The following is a 13,345-nucleotide window of genomic DNA, read 5'->3' on the forward strand; positions in this document are numbered from 1 at the left end:
AAGAATTGTAAATTGAGGGGATGCCCATCAATTGGGGAATGGTTGAACAAGTTGTGGTATATGATTGTAATGGAATACTATTGTGCTGTAAGAAATGATGAACAGGCTGACTTCAGAAAAACCTGGAAAGACTGATGCCGAGTGAAGTGAGCAGAACCAGGAGAATGTTGTACACAGTAACAGCCATGTTGTGTGATGACTAACATTGATAGACTTAGCTCTTCTCAGCAATGCAAGGATCTAAGGCAACTCCGAAAGTCTCATGATGGAAAATTCTATCCACATCCAGAGAAAGAACTAGAGTTTGAATGCAAATCAAAGGATACTATTTGCTCTTTTCTTTCTTCTGTTTTGTTTTGTTCAGTTTCTTCTTTCTTGTGATTCCTCCTATTGGTTCTAATTCTTCTTTACGACATGACTAATTGAAAATATGTTTAATAGGAATGTATATGAGATTGCCTGTATCAGATTGCATGTTGTTTTGGGGAGGGAGGTGAGGAGGGAGGAGGAGAAAATTTAAAACTCAAAAGCTTATGGAAGTGGTTGTGAAAACTAAAAATAAATTAATTAATTAAAAAAAAACACACAAAATAACAAAGTCATGGATCCCAGGTTAAGAACTCCTGCATTAGGGAAGTTTTTCCAGGGGTTTGTCTGATTCTGTCCTAACAGCCTTATCCTGACTCACCAGTTTATTAACTCCTTGGATAAAGACATTAACGTCACCTTAAGCAGAGATGTCTCCCTCAGTGTTGATGAAGACTAATATAATTTATATTGTATAACATTTATATTATCTTAATAATATTTCACAATAGCTTGACTCTAGTTTCCCTCCTTCCCTTTCTCCACTTCCTGCTTTGCTCTTCTCTCACACAAACACATCCTTGAGATTAGGAATCTTCAACCTTTTTGATTTGGGGATATGGTAGTCCTGCTAGTTCTGAAGTCAGTGTAAACCCCAGGGGGAGAAGACTGACTCCAGCTAAGTTTCTAGTGTAGTCTCTCTCCTGTAGGCATAAAAGTCCTTCCCATCTAATTGTTTTTTAATTATTGTGTCTTCTGAACCATTCACTCCAACACACACTACTACACTTCCATACCTTCATGTGGCCATGTAGAATCAATGTTTTCTGCCTCTTTTGGAGTGCTAGAGAATCAAAGTGAATTACTGCTGTGAAGGAACTATGCAGGGGCCCCACCACCCAGATTCTGAAACACAAGCTTGTGAGGTTGGTAACAGTGACTATGACCAAAAAAGTGGATAGGCTAGGTTTGGACAGTTGAGTAGGAGCTCTAATTACTTAAATTATCTCATGCTATTTCATGAGACTTTTACCTTGTATATTAAGTTTTAATTATTCTGATTTGGCACAATTTCCTTTTTTAAAGGTTTTTTTTTTTTAAGTAGAAGCATGTGGTAGGAGTGTACTCTATTACGCTGGCAATCATGTGACTCTTTCACATAACCCATGCATTGTATAGGTCATTACCTCTACAGGGAAAAAATTTCTAATTCTTCCAACTAGGAGTGATCCCTCCCTCCTGGAATTATACATTCATTTTTAAAATTTAATCTCACCTATGAACATCCTAACTTATATAAATTATTTTATATACTTTATCTTCCTACTGTATTGTAAAGTACTTGAAGTCAGGGACTATGGTATTTTTCACGTATATACATATATCCCCATTGCATTCCCTACAAACAGTGTATACTTAACAAATACTTGCGGAATTGAATGGCTAAAGGAATCTATACAAAACAGGTTTTCCGAAATATAAAGCTATTTTGAACGAGGGTTAAGTGGAAAAGGGATGATATAATCCAGAGAAAAGGCTAACAGAGAAGTATTGAATGCTGAAAATAGAAGGTGACAATTAGCAAATATATTGCATGATCTGGGGCAGGGGCAGAGAGGGGAAACTCAAGTATTACGGTTCAGTGTTGTGGAGAAAGGATAGTTAATCATTTTCCCATGATTTTCATACAGCATGCCCTTAAAGACCCTCCACTTCCCTTTCTCTGGCTCTGAGAGTACCAAGCATATCTTTTATTTTAACATGATTTCCATTATATAGCAATACTTGGAAAAGAGGTGTCTCCTCTCTTTATGTCCCCTTTGGCCTCTTCGGATAGAAACATCCTAGTCTCTTTCAAACTCTTTCCCCCATTAGAAGTTAAAAAACCAACATTCTGACTTGTTAATTTACCTACCATATAGAGTTGTTATAAACTGGAAAGTGCTATGAAAATACAAGCTATTATTAGTAGTAATATCCTTAGTAGACTTCATGAATAATAATAATTGTATAAAATTAATCATCTCCTATAGTTTGATTAGTATAAATCAGTTTATTTAGGCTCAAGCAATCCTGTTGCACTGACAAAAGTCCAGTTTCTAGACATAACAAAGTTAAATGACCAGAGCCCAGGAAGAGGACCAAGTACATTTGGCAATGTTCCAAATGGCAAATACAGGTGCATATTTCCCTTCCCCCTGATAGTATGCATTCACACAGAGAAGAATGTCACAGTTACACAGTAACATATGCTAAATTATGTTTTTCACATTCTTTTAGACACATGAGGAGTAACCATCTGTCCCAGCCTCACCAAAACAATGTATGATTCTCCATGAATTGGTGAAGGGACTGAGGTATGGAGTGGTTGAATTTCTTGCTCAAGTATGCAATGGGTCCCTATTCCAGGTCCCCATTCCACCCAGAGATAGGATGAAAGACAGCTGCAGGTGAGGGTCTCTGATGAAATTGGTGCCTTCTTTGACCTAACCCAGTAGGAAGAAGGATACTCAGTGACAGGTGTAGGCTGGGCCAGGACCAGGGATGAGTTAGACTGATTAGGGCAGGTTAAAAAAAAAGGCTTGGAATAGAGCTAAGGGAGCAGTCAGAGTTTTGTTTTCTTGGTCACCAGGTTTCTTGCATTCTCCTTGATATGGGAAGGCATTGTGTCCTCCAGATTATAAGCATCTTCTGGTTTCACAGGGATGTAGTAGTAGCCCATGATGGAAAAGACGAGACAAACAATAAGCAAGAGACAGGAAAACAAGATAAATTCAGCCCACTGTGGAGAGAAAGATAGAAAGAAAAAATAAATTTAAAAAAGACCTTAGGAAACATGTCAAGGTTCACTGGAGAATTGGGTGTATGGGCGCCATATTGCCACATACAAAGTCGCTCATAACAGAGATTTCTTGGGGAGGAATTCCAGAGAACTCAGGTCTGTGATGCTAATCATTTAATACAAAGATGGAGGTAATGATTATTAAAATGGACAAACAGTAAGTCTAGCTTTTCTGAGGATTAAGTCAAGCTAACCAGGCTGGTACTACAGTATAGGAGTTGCTAGCTAGGTATTAGAAGGAACTTTGTTTCATTCTATGATACGTAGTAGTAGGACCATGGGAGGATATGAAATCTGCCTTCTCTGGATATCTTAATGTCAGAACACCTGGAGTTAATTCCCAGCTCAGTGACTTTGGACAAATCACTTCACCTAAGTCTGTTTCCTCTTACGTAATACTTACATTAGCTGCCTCACTGAATTACAATGAGGCAAATGCTTTGTAAATTGTAAACTATTATATGGTTCAATATGTTAAAGATCTGTGATTGTCAGTGTGATATCAATGTAGATCACAACTTCTTATGACTTATTAGAGTCTTTTAGAGTTGTTGGTGAAGAAAAATTCATCACCCTATAGCCAACCTAGTGATGAGTCCCTGAACCTATCTAGGCTGGTCTTTGGATGACTGACATATAGTCTGCCATCAGTTCTTATTCAAAAACCTCATAGTTTGGTAAAATAAATCAGAGTTTATGCTTTGCTAGCATAGTCTTCATCACTCCAAGATCACCTATATGCGATGCTAAAATATCAGAATAGGACATCAATGAGGGAAAATACTGTAAGAAAATGTATACTCTTGCCATTACTTTTTATTAGTGAGAGGTGATCTCTGAAGGCTCTGACCTCACTGAATCAATAACTATAACTCATTCAAGGATCTCAAAGGATCAGAGCTGTGACTAGATGTCCATGGGAGAAGGAAAGGAAATGTTCTCAGTAGGTTCCCGTCACAGTGGAGACCCTCTCCTGGGCCCATTCTCCCTTCCACACCCCTCAATCCAAATTCTTTCAGCCACACCATGCTTCCCTAAAGATACATTGAAAAGTTCTTTTTAACTCTCCTTTTAATTCTATACTGATCCAAACATCTTCAAATGGCCATAATTCAATGCCTCAAAGATCAGTGATTTCTTCTTTCTGGGTATTCTCTTCACCATTGTGATTCACATGAATGAAAGGAGTTCCCACTGAAGCCTTTCAACACTTCAGTAGATAGTTTAAATAAGTTGCTAAGGCTACAAAAATTCACCACCTGATGACCATCTACTGTGATGAGCATCTCTGAACTTAAGTTGGTGCTTGGACAGCAGCCTTGGAAGTCATTTCTGGGCTTGTTTTCAAAGCTTCCCAGATCAGTAGCACCTGCCGAGTTTATACTATTGGAATAACCTTCGAGAACTCAGAACACCCTCCATACCATGATGATATCTCAGAGTAGGACTCCAGTGGACATATGAATGGATTCTCATATCTCTACCTAACTTCCACATAGATTCCTTGCCCCTACCTCCTACCCAATTCCTGTCCTCGTTGGTTGAATACTTATGGCAATTCTGAGGCATTCTGTGACCATCAACTTACGTGATTTTTTAAAAAGATAGCCCTTTCTCAGTTGTCTTTTGGGCCAATTTCATCATGTTTTCTAGCTACCTTGCTTGTTCTCATCTACACCTATGGGAGTCATTGTTCACTTCCAGTGACAGCCATAGCCCTAGTTGTCTACTTTCTAAGCAGCAGACATGCAGCCAAATTGCTTTGCAATATAGCATAATAGAAGGTGCCTAGGGGAATGGATGTGACCTGCTGTCATCATAGGACCCATACCTGTACCAAAGCGCTTGTCTGTGCCACAATAAGTACGATGATATTCCCCACAGCCACTGTCAGGAGCCAGGCTGCTTGTAGCACTGACTTCATGCTGAGGGGGGCCTACAGAAGATACAAAGAAGCTTGTAAACAGGGTTTCTCTAAGCCTCTTCATTTTCCCCAGGAGGTTTCCCACCCCTACTCCACTTTCCAAGAACCTTTTCATTGAATAAGGATTTATTAAATGTCTACTATGTATAAGAGACCATGTTAAGTTCTGGATACATAAAGACAAAAATCAAATAATCCTTGCCTCCAAAGAGTTTTATATTCTACTGGGATATAAACCTCTAAAATCAAGTAGTACCCACTAAGCTTAGCTATCACACCGGTTCAAGTACTATGGCTTCCCCCGAGTACATGAGTTGCTTGGTTCTGTGGTTATAAAGAGTCATTTGGAGCCAAGCTGCCATTCTAACAATGTCATAGGTTAGGAGCCTAAGGCCTAGGAGGAAGGAGGGCCTTGGCCTGTGTCCTATACCTTGTTAGGGAAACTCAAGAATTCAAATTAACAGCTCCCTGAATTATGCTCAAAGATTACTGCAGATGGTGATGGCAGCCATGAAATTAAAAGATGCTTGCTCCTTGAAAGGAAAGCTATGGCAAATCTGGATAGCATACTAAAAAGTAGAGATATCACCTTACTGACAAAGGTCCATATAGTCAAAGCTAAGGAAACCTGGGCACCACAGAATTGACACTTTCAAATTGTGGTGCTGGAGGAGACTTTTGAGAGTCCCTTGGACAGCAAGGAAATAAAACCAGTCAATACTTGAAGAAATTAATTCATGCTATTCACTGGAAAGTCAAAAACTGAAGCTGAAACTTAAATACTTCGGCCACATAATGAGAAGACAGGATTCATTAGAAAAGACCCTGATGTTAAGAAAGATTGAAGGCAAAAGGAAAAGGGGACAATGGAGGATGAGATGGATAGATAGTGCCATGGAAACACTGTACATGAACTTGGACAGACTTAAAGAGAGTGAAGAATGGAAGGGCCTGGTGTGCTATGGTCCATGGAGTCAGAGGAGGAGTCAGACACTACTGAACAACAAGAATCATGCTGCCCCTACCTCTGTAAATCCTTACCTGAGACAGCTTTGAAAGCTTGTCAGTCAGTCAATAAATATTTATTAAATGCCTGCCCAGCACTGTGCTAAGCCCTGGAGATACAAAGAAAGGCCAAGGGTAGTCCCTACCCTTGAGGAACTCTCAATCTATTGTGGGCAGCAACATGGAAACAGCTACAGACAAGCAATAAATATGATTAAAAAGGAAACAATCAACAAGGGGAAGGCACTAGAATGAAGAAGGATTGGGAAAGGCTTCCTGTAGAAGGTGAAATTTTAGCAGGGACTTGAAGAAAGCCAGGGAAGCTGACTTATTATAAACTAAAGATCTGCAGTTTCATGTACAATCTTCTCGTTCTTTTTTTACTATGTATATGAAAATGCCTATATTATTTGATATTTATTAAATTCAACTTAAAGATAATATTAAAAAAATACCTTACCTGAGCATAGGAGAACTCAAGCCCAGTGACAGAGAACATAACTTCGCCTGCAGTAACCAGTATGTACTGTGGTAACTGCCATGCAATGGACATTTGATTGGGTGAAATATCTTCAGTTTTCCATGCCTGGAGACCCTGATCAGAACTCTAAGCAGAAGAGGAAGACATATCAATCAGTAGTACTAGCAAAACACTTCTGGGGGCAGCTAGGTGGTGCAGTGGATAGAGCACCAGCCCTGAAGTCAGGAGGACCTGAGTTCAAATCAGGCCTCAGACCAAGCACTTGACACTTACTAACTGTGTGACCCTGGGCAAGTCACTTAACCCCAATTGCCCCAAATAAATAAATAAATAAATGAAATAACCAACAACAACAACAACAACAAAACCACACTTCTAATGTGTATCTTTTTTTTTCTTTTCTTTTATGGTAAGGCAATTGGCATTAAATGACTGTGCCCAGGGTCACACAGCTAGTAAGTGTCTGAGGCTGGATTTGAACTCAGGTCCTCCTGACTCCAGGGGTGGTATCCTATCCACTGTGCCACCTACTGTCCCATGTTGTTATCTTTTCAACCAACCCTATTAACAGTCTTCTCTTGCTTTTCATTATTTTCAATCTATTACTTTCAGGGCCATCATCAACAAAATTAAATCAAACTGAAGTCTATATTAAAAATCAAGGACACACCTTTCCTCACGTATACACAATTTGCCCAGCCCTCCATGACAAGAGCTTTGAATGGACCAAAACTAAACTGACCCTTTTGTAATTATTAGACAGCTACTTCATTTCTTATACTTCACTGGACAGGGGTTTCAAGGAGCCAAATGACCTGAGTCCTTTTGTTCAAGGCACATTTAGGAAGCAACAATTTACCCAAACAGATCCCAGACAGTAACACCGTTTCTAGGGGCTATGTTGAAACTAGGGCAAATTGTCTCACTTGAGTGTGAAGACTCAAGGTGAATTCCGATTTCCAACCTTCATTACACTTAGAACTATAAAATACCATCATTCTTTACATTCTCAGTCCTAAAAGTAGGTACAAACATACAGAGACCTCAGTGGGCCTTCAAGGGCTAGCCTGGGCAATGGATGTCTTACCCAATGGATGAGTACAATGGGCTTCTTGCAGAAATGATGACTGTAACATCTTATCTTTCTTGATTTGCTTACAGATTCTATCCTCTACTTCCAAGCAGCCTCTTTGGGTGAGGGGAAGTGAAGGTAAGGCAGACATAAATGAGAAGGGGGAGAGCTGCTTACATTAGTAATAGCAACTACATATGCTGCACCAAAGTCAAGTAGTCCCAGGTCCAAGGAGAAGTCCTTGTCTTCTGTTCTACACTGCACATGATGATATCTGGAGAAAGAACAAAAGAAGAACCTCAAATTCAAAACTACACTACGCCTCAAAAAATTGGACATCTCTCTCCCTCCCTCTTCTCTCTCTCTCTGTGATTTAAATAATAATGCAATAAAAATAAGTGATTTCTCTCTCAATGTGATTAAAATAATAATGTAATAAAAACAAAAACAATAACTGATTTAAGTGCAATTTTTTGAAGTGTGGAAATAATGACTACACTTCCTCACCTTGATGTAGAATTTTCACTGTCAAGGTACAAGGTTTTCTAAGTTAAACAAATCTGAGGGGTAAACTCAGTCTGGTAGTTGTTTAATGGACAGTAGATCTCCATGAGGCATTGCAGTAGGGTTTGTAAGTAGCTGAGGAGCTGCAGAAATTTGCTGGGCCTAGGAAGGGCAAGCCCTGGTTAATAAACCATCAAGATGTACAGGATTACCCACAGGGAATAGGTCACTGAATACAAGCTTTGCTTCGATCATAATTGTACTGCTTACAATTCGCCTCTGGTTTCTGGAGTAATTCCTGTCTCCTCATGTCTTTACAGGACTATGGGTATGCAGGAGGGAAAAATGGCGTGGACCTTCTCCTCCATTTCACTTGAATATAGGTGGGAAGAACATGATCTAAAAACTCAAAGGCCTGATCCATGTCCCTTTCCACACCTGATTACTCTGGATATGCCTCAAACTTCTACCTATACACATTACACATGTTTGATAAAATCTTGTTGAAGTAATTCCCATGAGGATAAGGCTCTTACTTTCCCCTTTCCAAGGTTTTGTAGCCAGAGATGCCATAGTCTTCACGAACACTGAGGGAGACATCTCTGCTTAAGGTGAGGTTAACGTCTTTATCCAAGGTGTTAATAAACCTGTGAGTCAGCAGAAGGCTGTTACGATAGAATCAGACAAACCCCTGAAAAAAACTTTCCTAATGCAGGAGTTCTTAACCTGGGATCCATGACCTTGTTATTTTTTGGTTTGTTTTTTTTTCAAGGGTTTTGATAACTTTATTTTCTATAGAATTGGTTTTCTTTATAATCCTATGTATTTTATATTAGGACTTCAAAAACATGCTTCTAAGAAAGTATAAATAGGCTTCAGAATGCCAGATGGGTTCATGATACCAAAAAGGTTAAGAATTTCTGACCTACTTTCTTTCTGTCTTTGGAGCACAGAGCAAGAGGGAAATGATAAATATAAGCAGGAAGTATTTAGGCAACAGGGCCCAGGACTATGTGAAGGGATTGGGCCTTGCCCTAACCCCCTCAAAGCCAACTTGCCTCTCTGCTGTGCTTTCACTCTCAGGGGAAATATTTGTTGATCCTGTCATTCTAGGCAATCCAGGAGTGAATCTCTAATCAGCACAAGCAGAGGTCTCTCCACCTACAGCCCACAGATCAGACCTAGCTCATGATCCAGTGGGGAAAGAGGACCCCAGGCATTCCCAGTGATTTGTACCTCACAGCTGCCATCCCATTGGCTGTTGAAGTCACCATGTCCTTCACCTACAACACAGGAAAATCAAAATGAGTTAGAAAATTGTCAAAGGATATAAGCAGGCAATTCTCAAAGGAAGAAACCCAAATGATCAAAAGGCATATGAAAAAAAATGCTCCGAATCATGAATAATTGGATAAATGAAAATCAAAACTATTTGATCACACCTCATACTTATTATATTAGCAAAGATAAAAAAAAAAGGAAAATGACAACTGTTGAAAGGACTGCAGAAAAATAGAGACAATATAAAAATAGGAAAGTCCAACCATTCTGAAATGCTATACCCCCCAAATTAATCTGTGGCTTTGATCCAGGATACTACTATTAGACCTAACCATCAAAGACATCAAAGAAGTAAAAGATCCCAATGCACAAAAGTATTCATAGCAGTATTTTTTCATTCCTTTTGTGGGTTCTGCTGCTCTAAACAAATTCTAGAATCATGGGGTCATTATTTAAAGGTATTTAGAGTAGTTTGGGGGAGAACTCAGGCAAGTCCCTGCCTTTACTCTGCCATCCTGGCTCCACACCATAGCAGTATTTTTTGTTGCATCAAGAACTAGAAACAAAGGGACTGCCTATCAATTGGGAGATGGCTAAATAAATTATGGTATATGAATGTAATAGATGAAGCATGACACCCACTTCCTGATAAAGTGATAAACTCAATGTAATTAATGAAACATACATTTTTGGACATAGCAAATATCCAAAGTATTGGATTTTTTTTATTTGAGGAGAGATTAGAATGGAAGTTCAGAAGTAAACACAGATAAGCAGGTCAGCTTTGAAAATAACATGTTGAATGTATTATATACTTTTTAAGAAAAGCAAGCTAGCAAGCTGAATGTAATAGAGACTTGTGGTTTCACATATAATCCTTTTCTCTGTTCTACTTTGTACCATGGAAATATGTGGAATTTTTTTCCCTCTCTTTTTTTGGGGGGAGGGAGGGTTGTTCATTAAATTCAGAGTAAAAAAAATCTTTTTAATCCTTTAGACTTAGCCATCAATAATTTATACTAGGGGAGAAGAATCATAAAAGCCATTCTGCCCAATTAATGAGCCCATCACCTCACTACATATGCCAGTCAACCTCACCAACACTCACCAGGATGCTGGAAACTCCACTTTGATCTGCACGAATGACCAAACTGTATCTGTTCTTCTCTTCCAGGATGTGCTCACTAGTAACAGACATGTTGTGATACTGTAGCTGGAAGTGAAAATGCTGGCTCTCTGTAGTCAGGAGCATTTTAGAATGGTCTGTTGTTTTCTGCAGAAAGACATAATGTGTTCAGGGTAAAGAGTCTTCATTGTAAAGTTGGACAGCATAGGTTTGAATCCAAATTCTATTTAGTGCCTGCACAGCTTTGGCCAAATCACATAACTTCTCGGGGTCTCATTTTCCTTATTTGTACATGAGGAGGTTGGAAGTGGAATCCAGATATCCCCAGATGATCTCTAGGGTCTCTTTTAGCTCTAAATCTATGATCTTAGGTAGCTATCAAATAGTCTCTTGCTACTTTTATGAGTAATTCCACAAGGGGTGAAGGACATGAAGACTCAGAAATCTTCACTATCATTATAGGTTTGAGTGAAGATATAATGAAGATAGCAATCCTTATTGTCAAAGTGGTGAATAGACCAAGAGTTCTTGACCTTTTTTGTATCATGGACCCCTTTGGCAGCCTAGTGAAGCCTATGGACCCTTTCTTTCTCAGAATAATGTTTTTAAGCACATAAAATACATAAAGGAAACCAATTATATTGAAATAGAGATGTATTTTTCACCATCCAAGTTCATGTACCTATGATTAAGAACTCCTGCTCTTAGAAGGTCAATGACTGGGAGACAGTTTGAGATCTTTGGCTGGGCCATTCTAAATAACCATGCTGATAATTGGGGATACTGTGCAAGTATGATCCCAAACTATCCTGGTTCCATCTCCCCCCCTCACCTGAAAGGGCTTGATGGGATCTAGAAAGAGAGAGTTGTTATGATAATCCATCAATGACACTTTTACTTCATCATCTGCTAGATTCAGAATCCTCAGGTAAACCTCTTTGCCTCCTGGCTGATGTGGGCTCAGTTCCTAAGAGCAATAAACAACATGCAAGAATCATAAGCAACAGGGGCAGCTAGGTGGTGCAGTGGATAGATCACTGGCCTTGAGATCATGAGGACCTAAGTTCAAATCCAGCCTCAGATACTTGACACTTACTAGCTGTGTGACCCTGTGCAAGTCACTTATACCCAAACACTCCCTCCCTCAAATAAAAGAATGGTAAGTATTTAGAGCTTAGTCCTGATCTTCAACTCTGCTTTGATATTTATTGGTTTAATGTATCATCCATGTGCCTAGCATTGGCATCATATACATTTATAGTTTAATCAGAATGGCTGGAAATGAAAAATTCAGGAAGATTTGAATTAGGCAGGCAGCATTCTGAAGTGGTTGGAAGACCTGGGTTCAAGTCTCACTTCTGTTAAGGTTACATTCACTAGCTCTCTCATCTTAGGAAAATCATCTAGCCTCTTTGAACCTCGGTTCCTTTGGAAAATGAGGATAAGTGCCAGTTTATAAACTGTCAAAGCATTATAAAGCTTGTCCAAAAGTCTTAGTGTAGTTTTAAACCATTAAAGTTTTTTTGGGACAGTGTATAAAGTAAATGATTCTGATGCCTCCTGTTGTGGAGGTAACCTTCAGTTCTCAAAATGATGACAGAGGAGCACAAGTTCTGACAGGTCCTATTAAGCTGGAAAGCCTTTGAGTATGATCCCAATAAAAGACTATACATTGGTCATCCAAGAAATAACCTAACTGCTTATCACCAGAAGTTTGGCCACCAGGTGATAAAAGTTAGGCCATAGCAATTCCTAAAAATCAACCACTAAAGTGCACATGATTAACCCCTCTATGTTAGTGAAAGGCTCATCCATGCTAATAAAACCATGGATAATTTGCTATTATTATGTTGAGAACATTGTAGAGAAGAACTTTGAAAGAACTGATGCAATGACAAACCATAAATCCATAAGACTAAAGATGAAACTTCCTGCTGGAGAGATTAAGAACTTAAAATGGGGAGAGAAAGAAACATTTCAGGGCATGACCAATGTGGGAGTTTGTTTCCCATATGCATAAACATAAGGATGTTTATAATGAGGGCTTTTTTCTGTTCATTTTTTGTTTGTGGTGGGGCAGACATTGGAAGACACAGATTATAAAAGCATGTAAAATATATTTTTTTAAAAAGTTATTTTTTATGGTGGATCCTCAAACTAAGCAGAGAATATTCAGGGAGGCATTTTCAATTTGCATTGGAGCTCATATGTACCTGAATCTCAGGTTTGTACTCACATTTATCTTGATCTCAACAGTAGCTGCAATAGCAAATGCTAGGGATACTAGGATCATACCAGTTGCCATTTTCCTAATAGATCTGCATAAGGGAAGGAAGAAAATCCATGGAACAAAGGACTATTTCAAGATATCCCTACTAATCAGACAATGAAAGGAAGCCATGAAATGTTTTCTGCAAACAAGAGACACATTCATCTATGTGTAGACTTGAACTGAGACAGTCTAACTTAAAGTCAAAAAAGATTAGTAACTCTCCCCACCCAGGGATTATTTGATTCTCCTTTCCAATGAGGAATGGGTCCCATTTCATTCAAATTATGCCATTAAATACTCTGAATTCCTTAGAAGAGGCAATCTAGGGAATGAAAAAGAGAACAGTATTTGTTAAGCACCTACTATGTGTCAGATACTATGCTAATGATATAAATATCATCTCATAAAAACATAATACAACAGAAGCTGGTCCATAAAGTTGTCTCCTATACTCTCTACTCTCACAAAAAAAAAAAAAAGAAAATGGGTCTTATCATCATAAAGCCTGATTAAAAGCACAATTATATGTGGA

At 38.8% G+C, this 13,345-nt stretch overlaps 1 protein-coding gene across 2 annotated transcripts in view; it reads right to left on the reverse strand.

The window, feature by feature from the left end:
• Positions 1-2,363: 2,363 nt before the first annotated feature.
• Positions 2,364-13,345, reverse strand: part of LOC114030416 (solute carrier family 15 member 2-like) — a 44,764-nt gene continuing 33,782 nt past the window's right edge. Inside the window, exons 14-22 of one of the 2 annotated variants that reach the window (XM_027845222.1) lie at positions 12,778-12,859; positions 11,374-11,508; positions 10,524-10,688; positions 9,371-9,417; positions 8,671-8,781; positions 7,808-7,904; positions 6,538-6,684; positions 4,980-5,084; positions 2,364-3,088 (exon numbers count right to left, since the gene is read on the reverse strand). In XM_027845222.1, coding sequence (XP_027701023.1) covers positions 2,912-3,088; positions 4,980-5,084; positions 6,538-6,684; positions 7,808-7,904; positions 8,671-8,781; positions 9,371-9,417; positions 10,524-10,688; positions 11,374-11,508; positions 12,778-12,859 — 1,066 coding nt within the window. In that variant the 3' untranslated portion in view covers positions 2,364-2,911. The remainder of the gene's footprint in view (positions 3,089-4,979; positions 5,085-6,537; positions 6,685-7,807; positions 7,905-8,670; positions 8,782-9,370; positions 9,418-10,523; positions 10,689-11,373; positions 11,509-12,777; positions 12,860-13,345) is intronic. The other variant, XM_027845223.1, reaches the window with a different exon arrangement.

This window comes from Vombatus ursinus, unplaced genomic scaffold (genome assembly GCF_900497805.2).
Source record: "Vombatus ursinus unplaced genomic scaffold, bare-nosed wombat genome assembly UNPS02014959.1, whole genome shotgun sequence".
NCBI classification, from domain to species: domain Eukaryota; kingdom Metazoa; phylum Chordata; class Mammalia; order Diprotodontia; family Vombatidae; genus Vombatus; species Vombatus ursinus.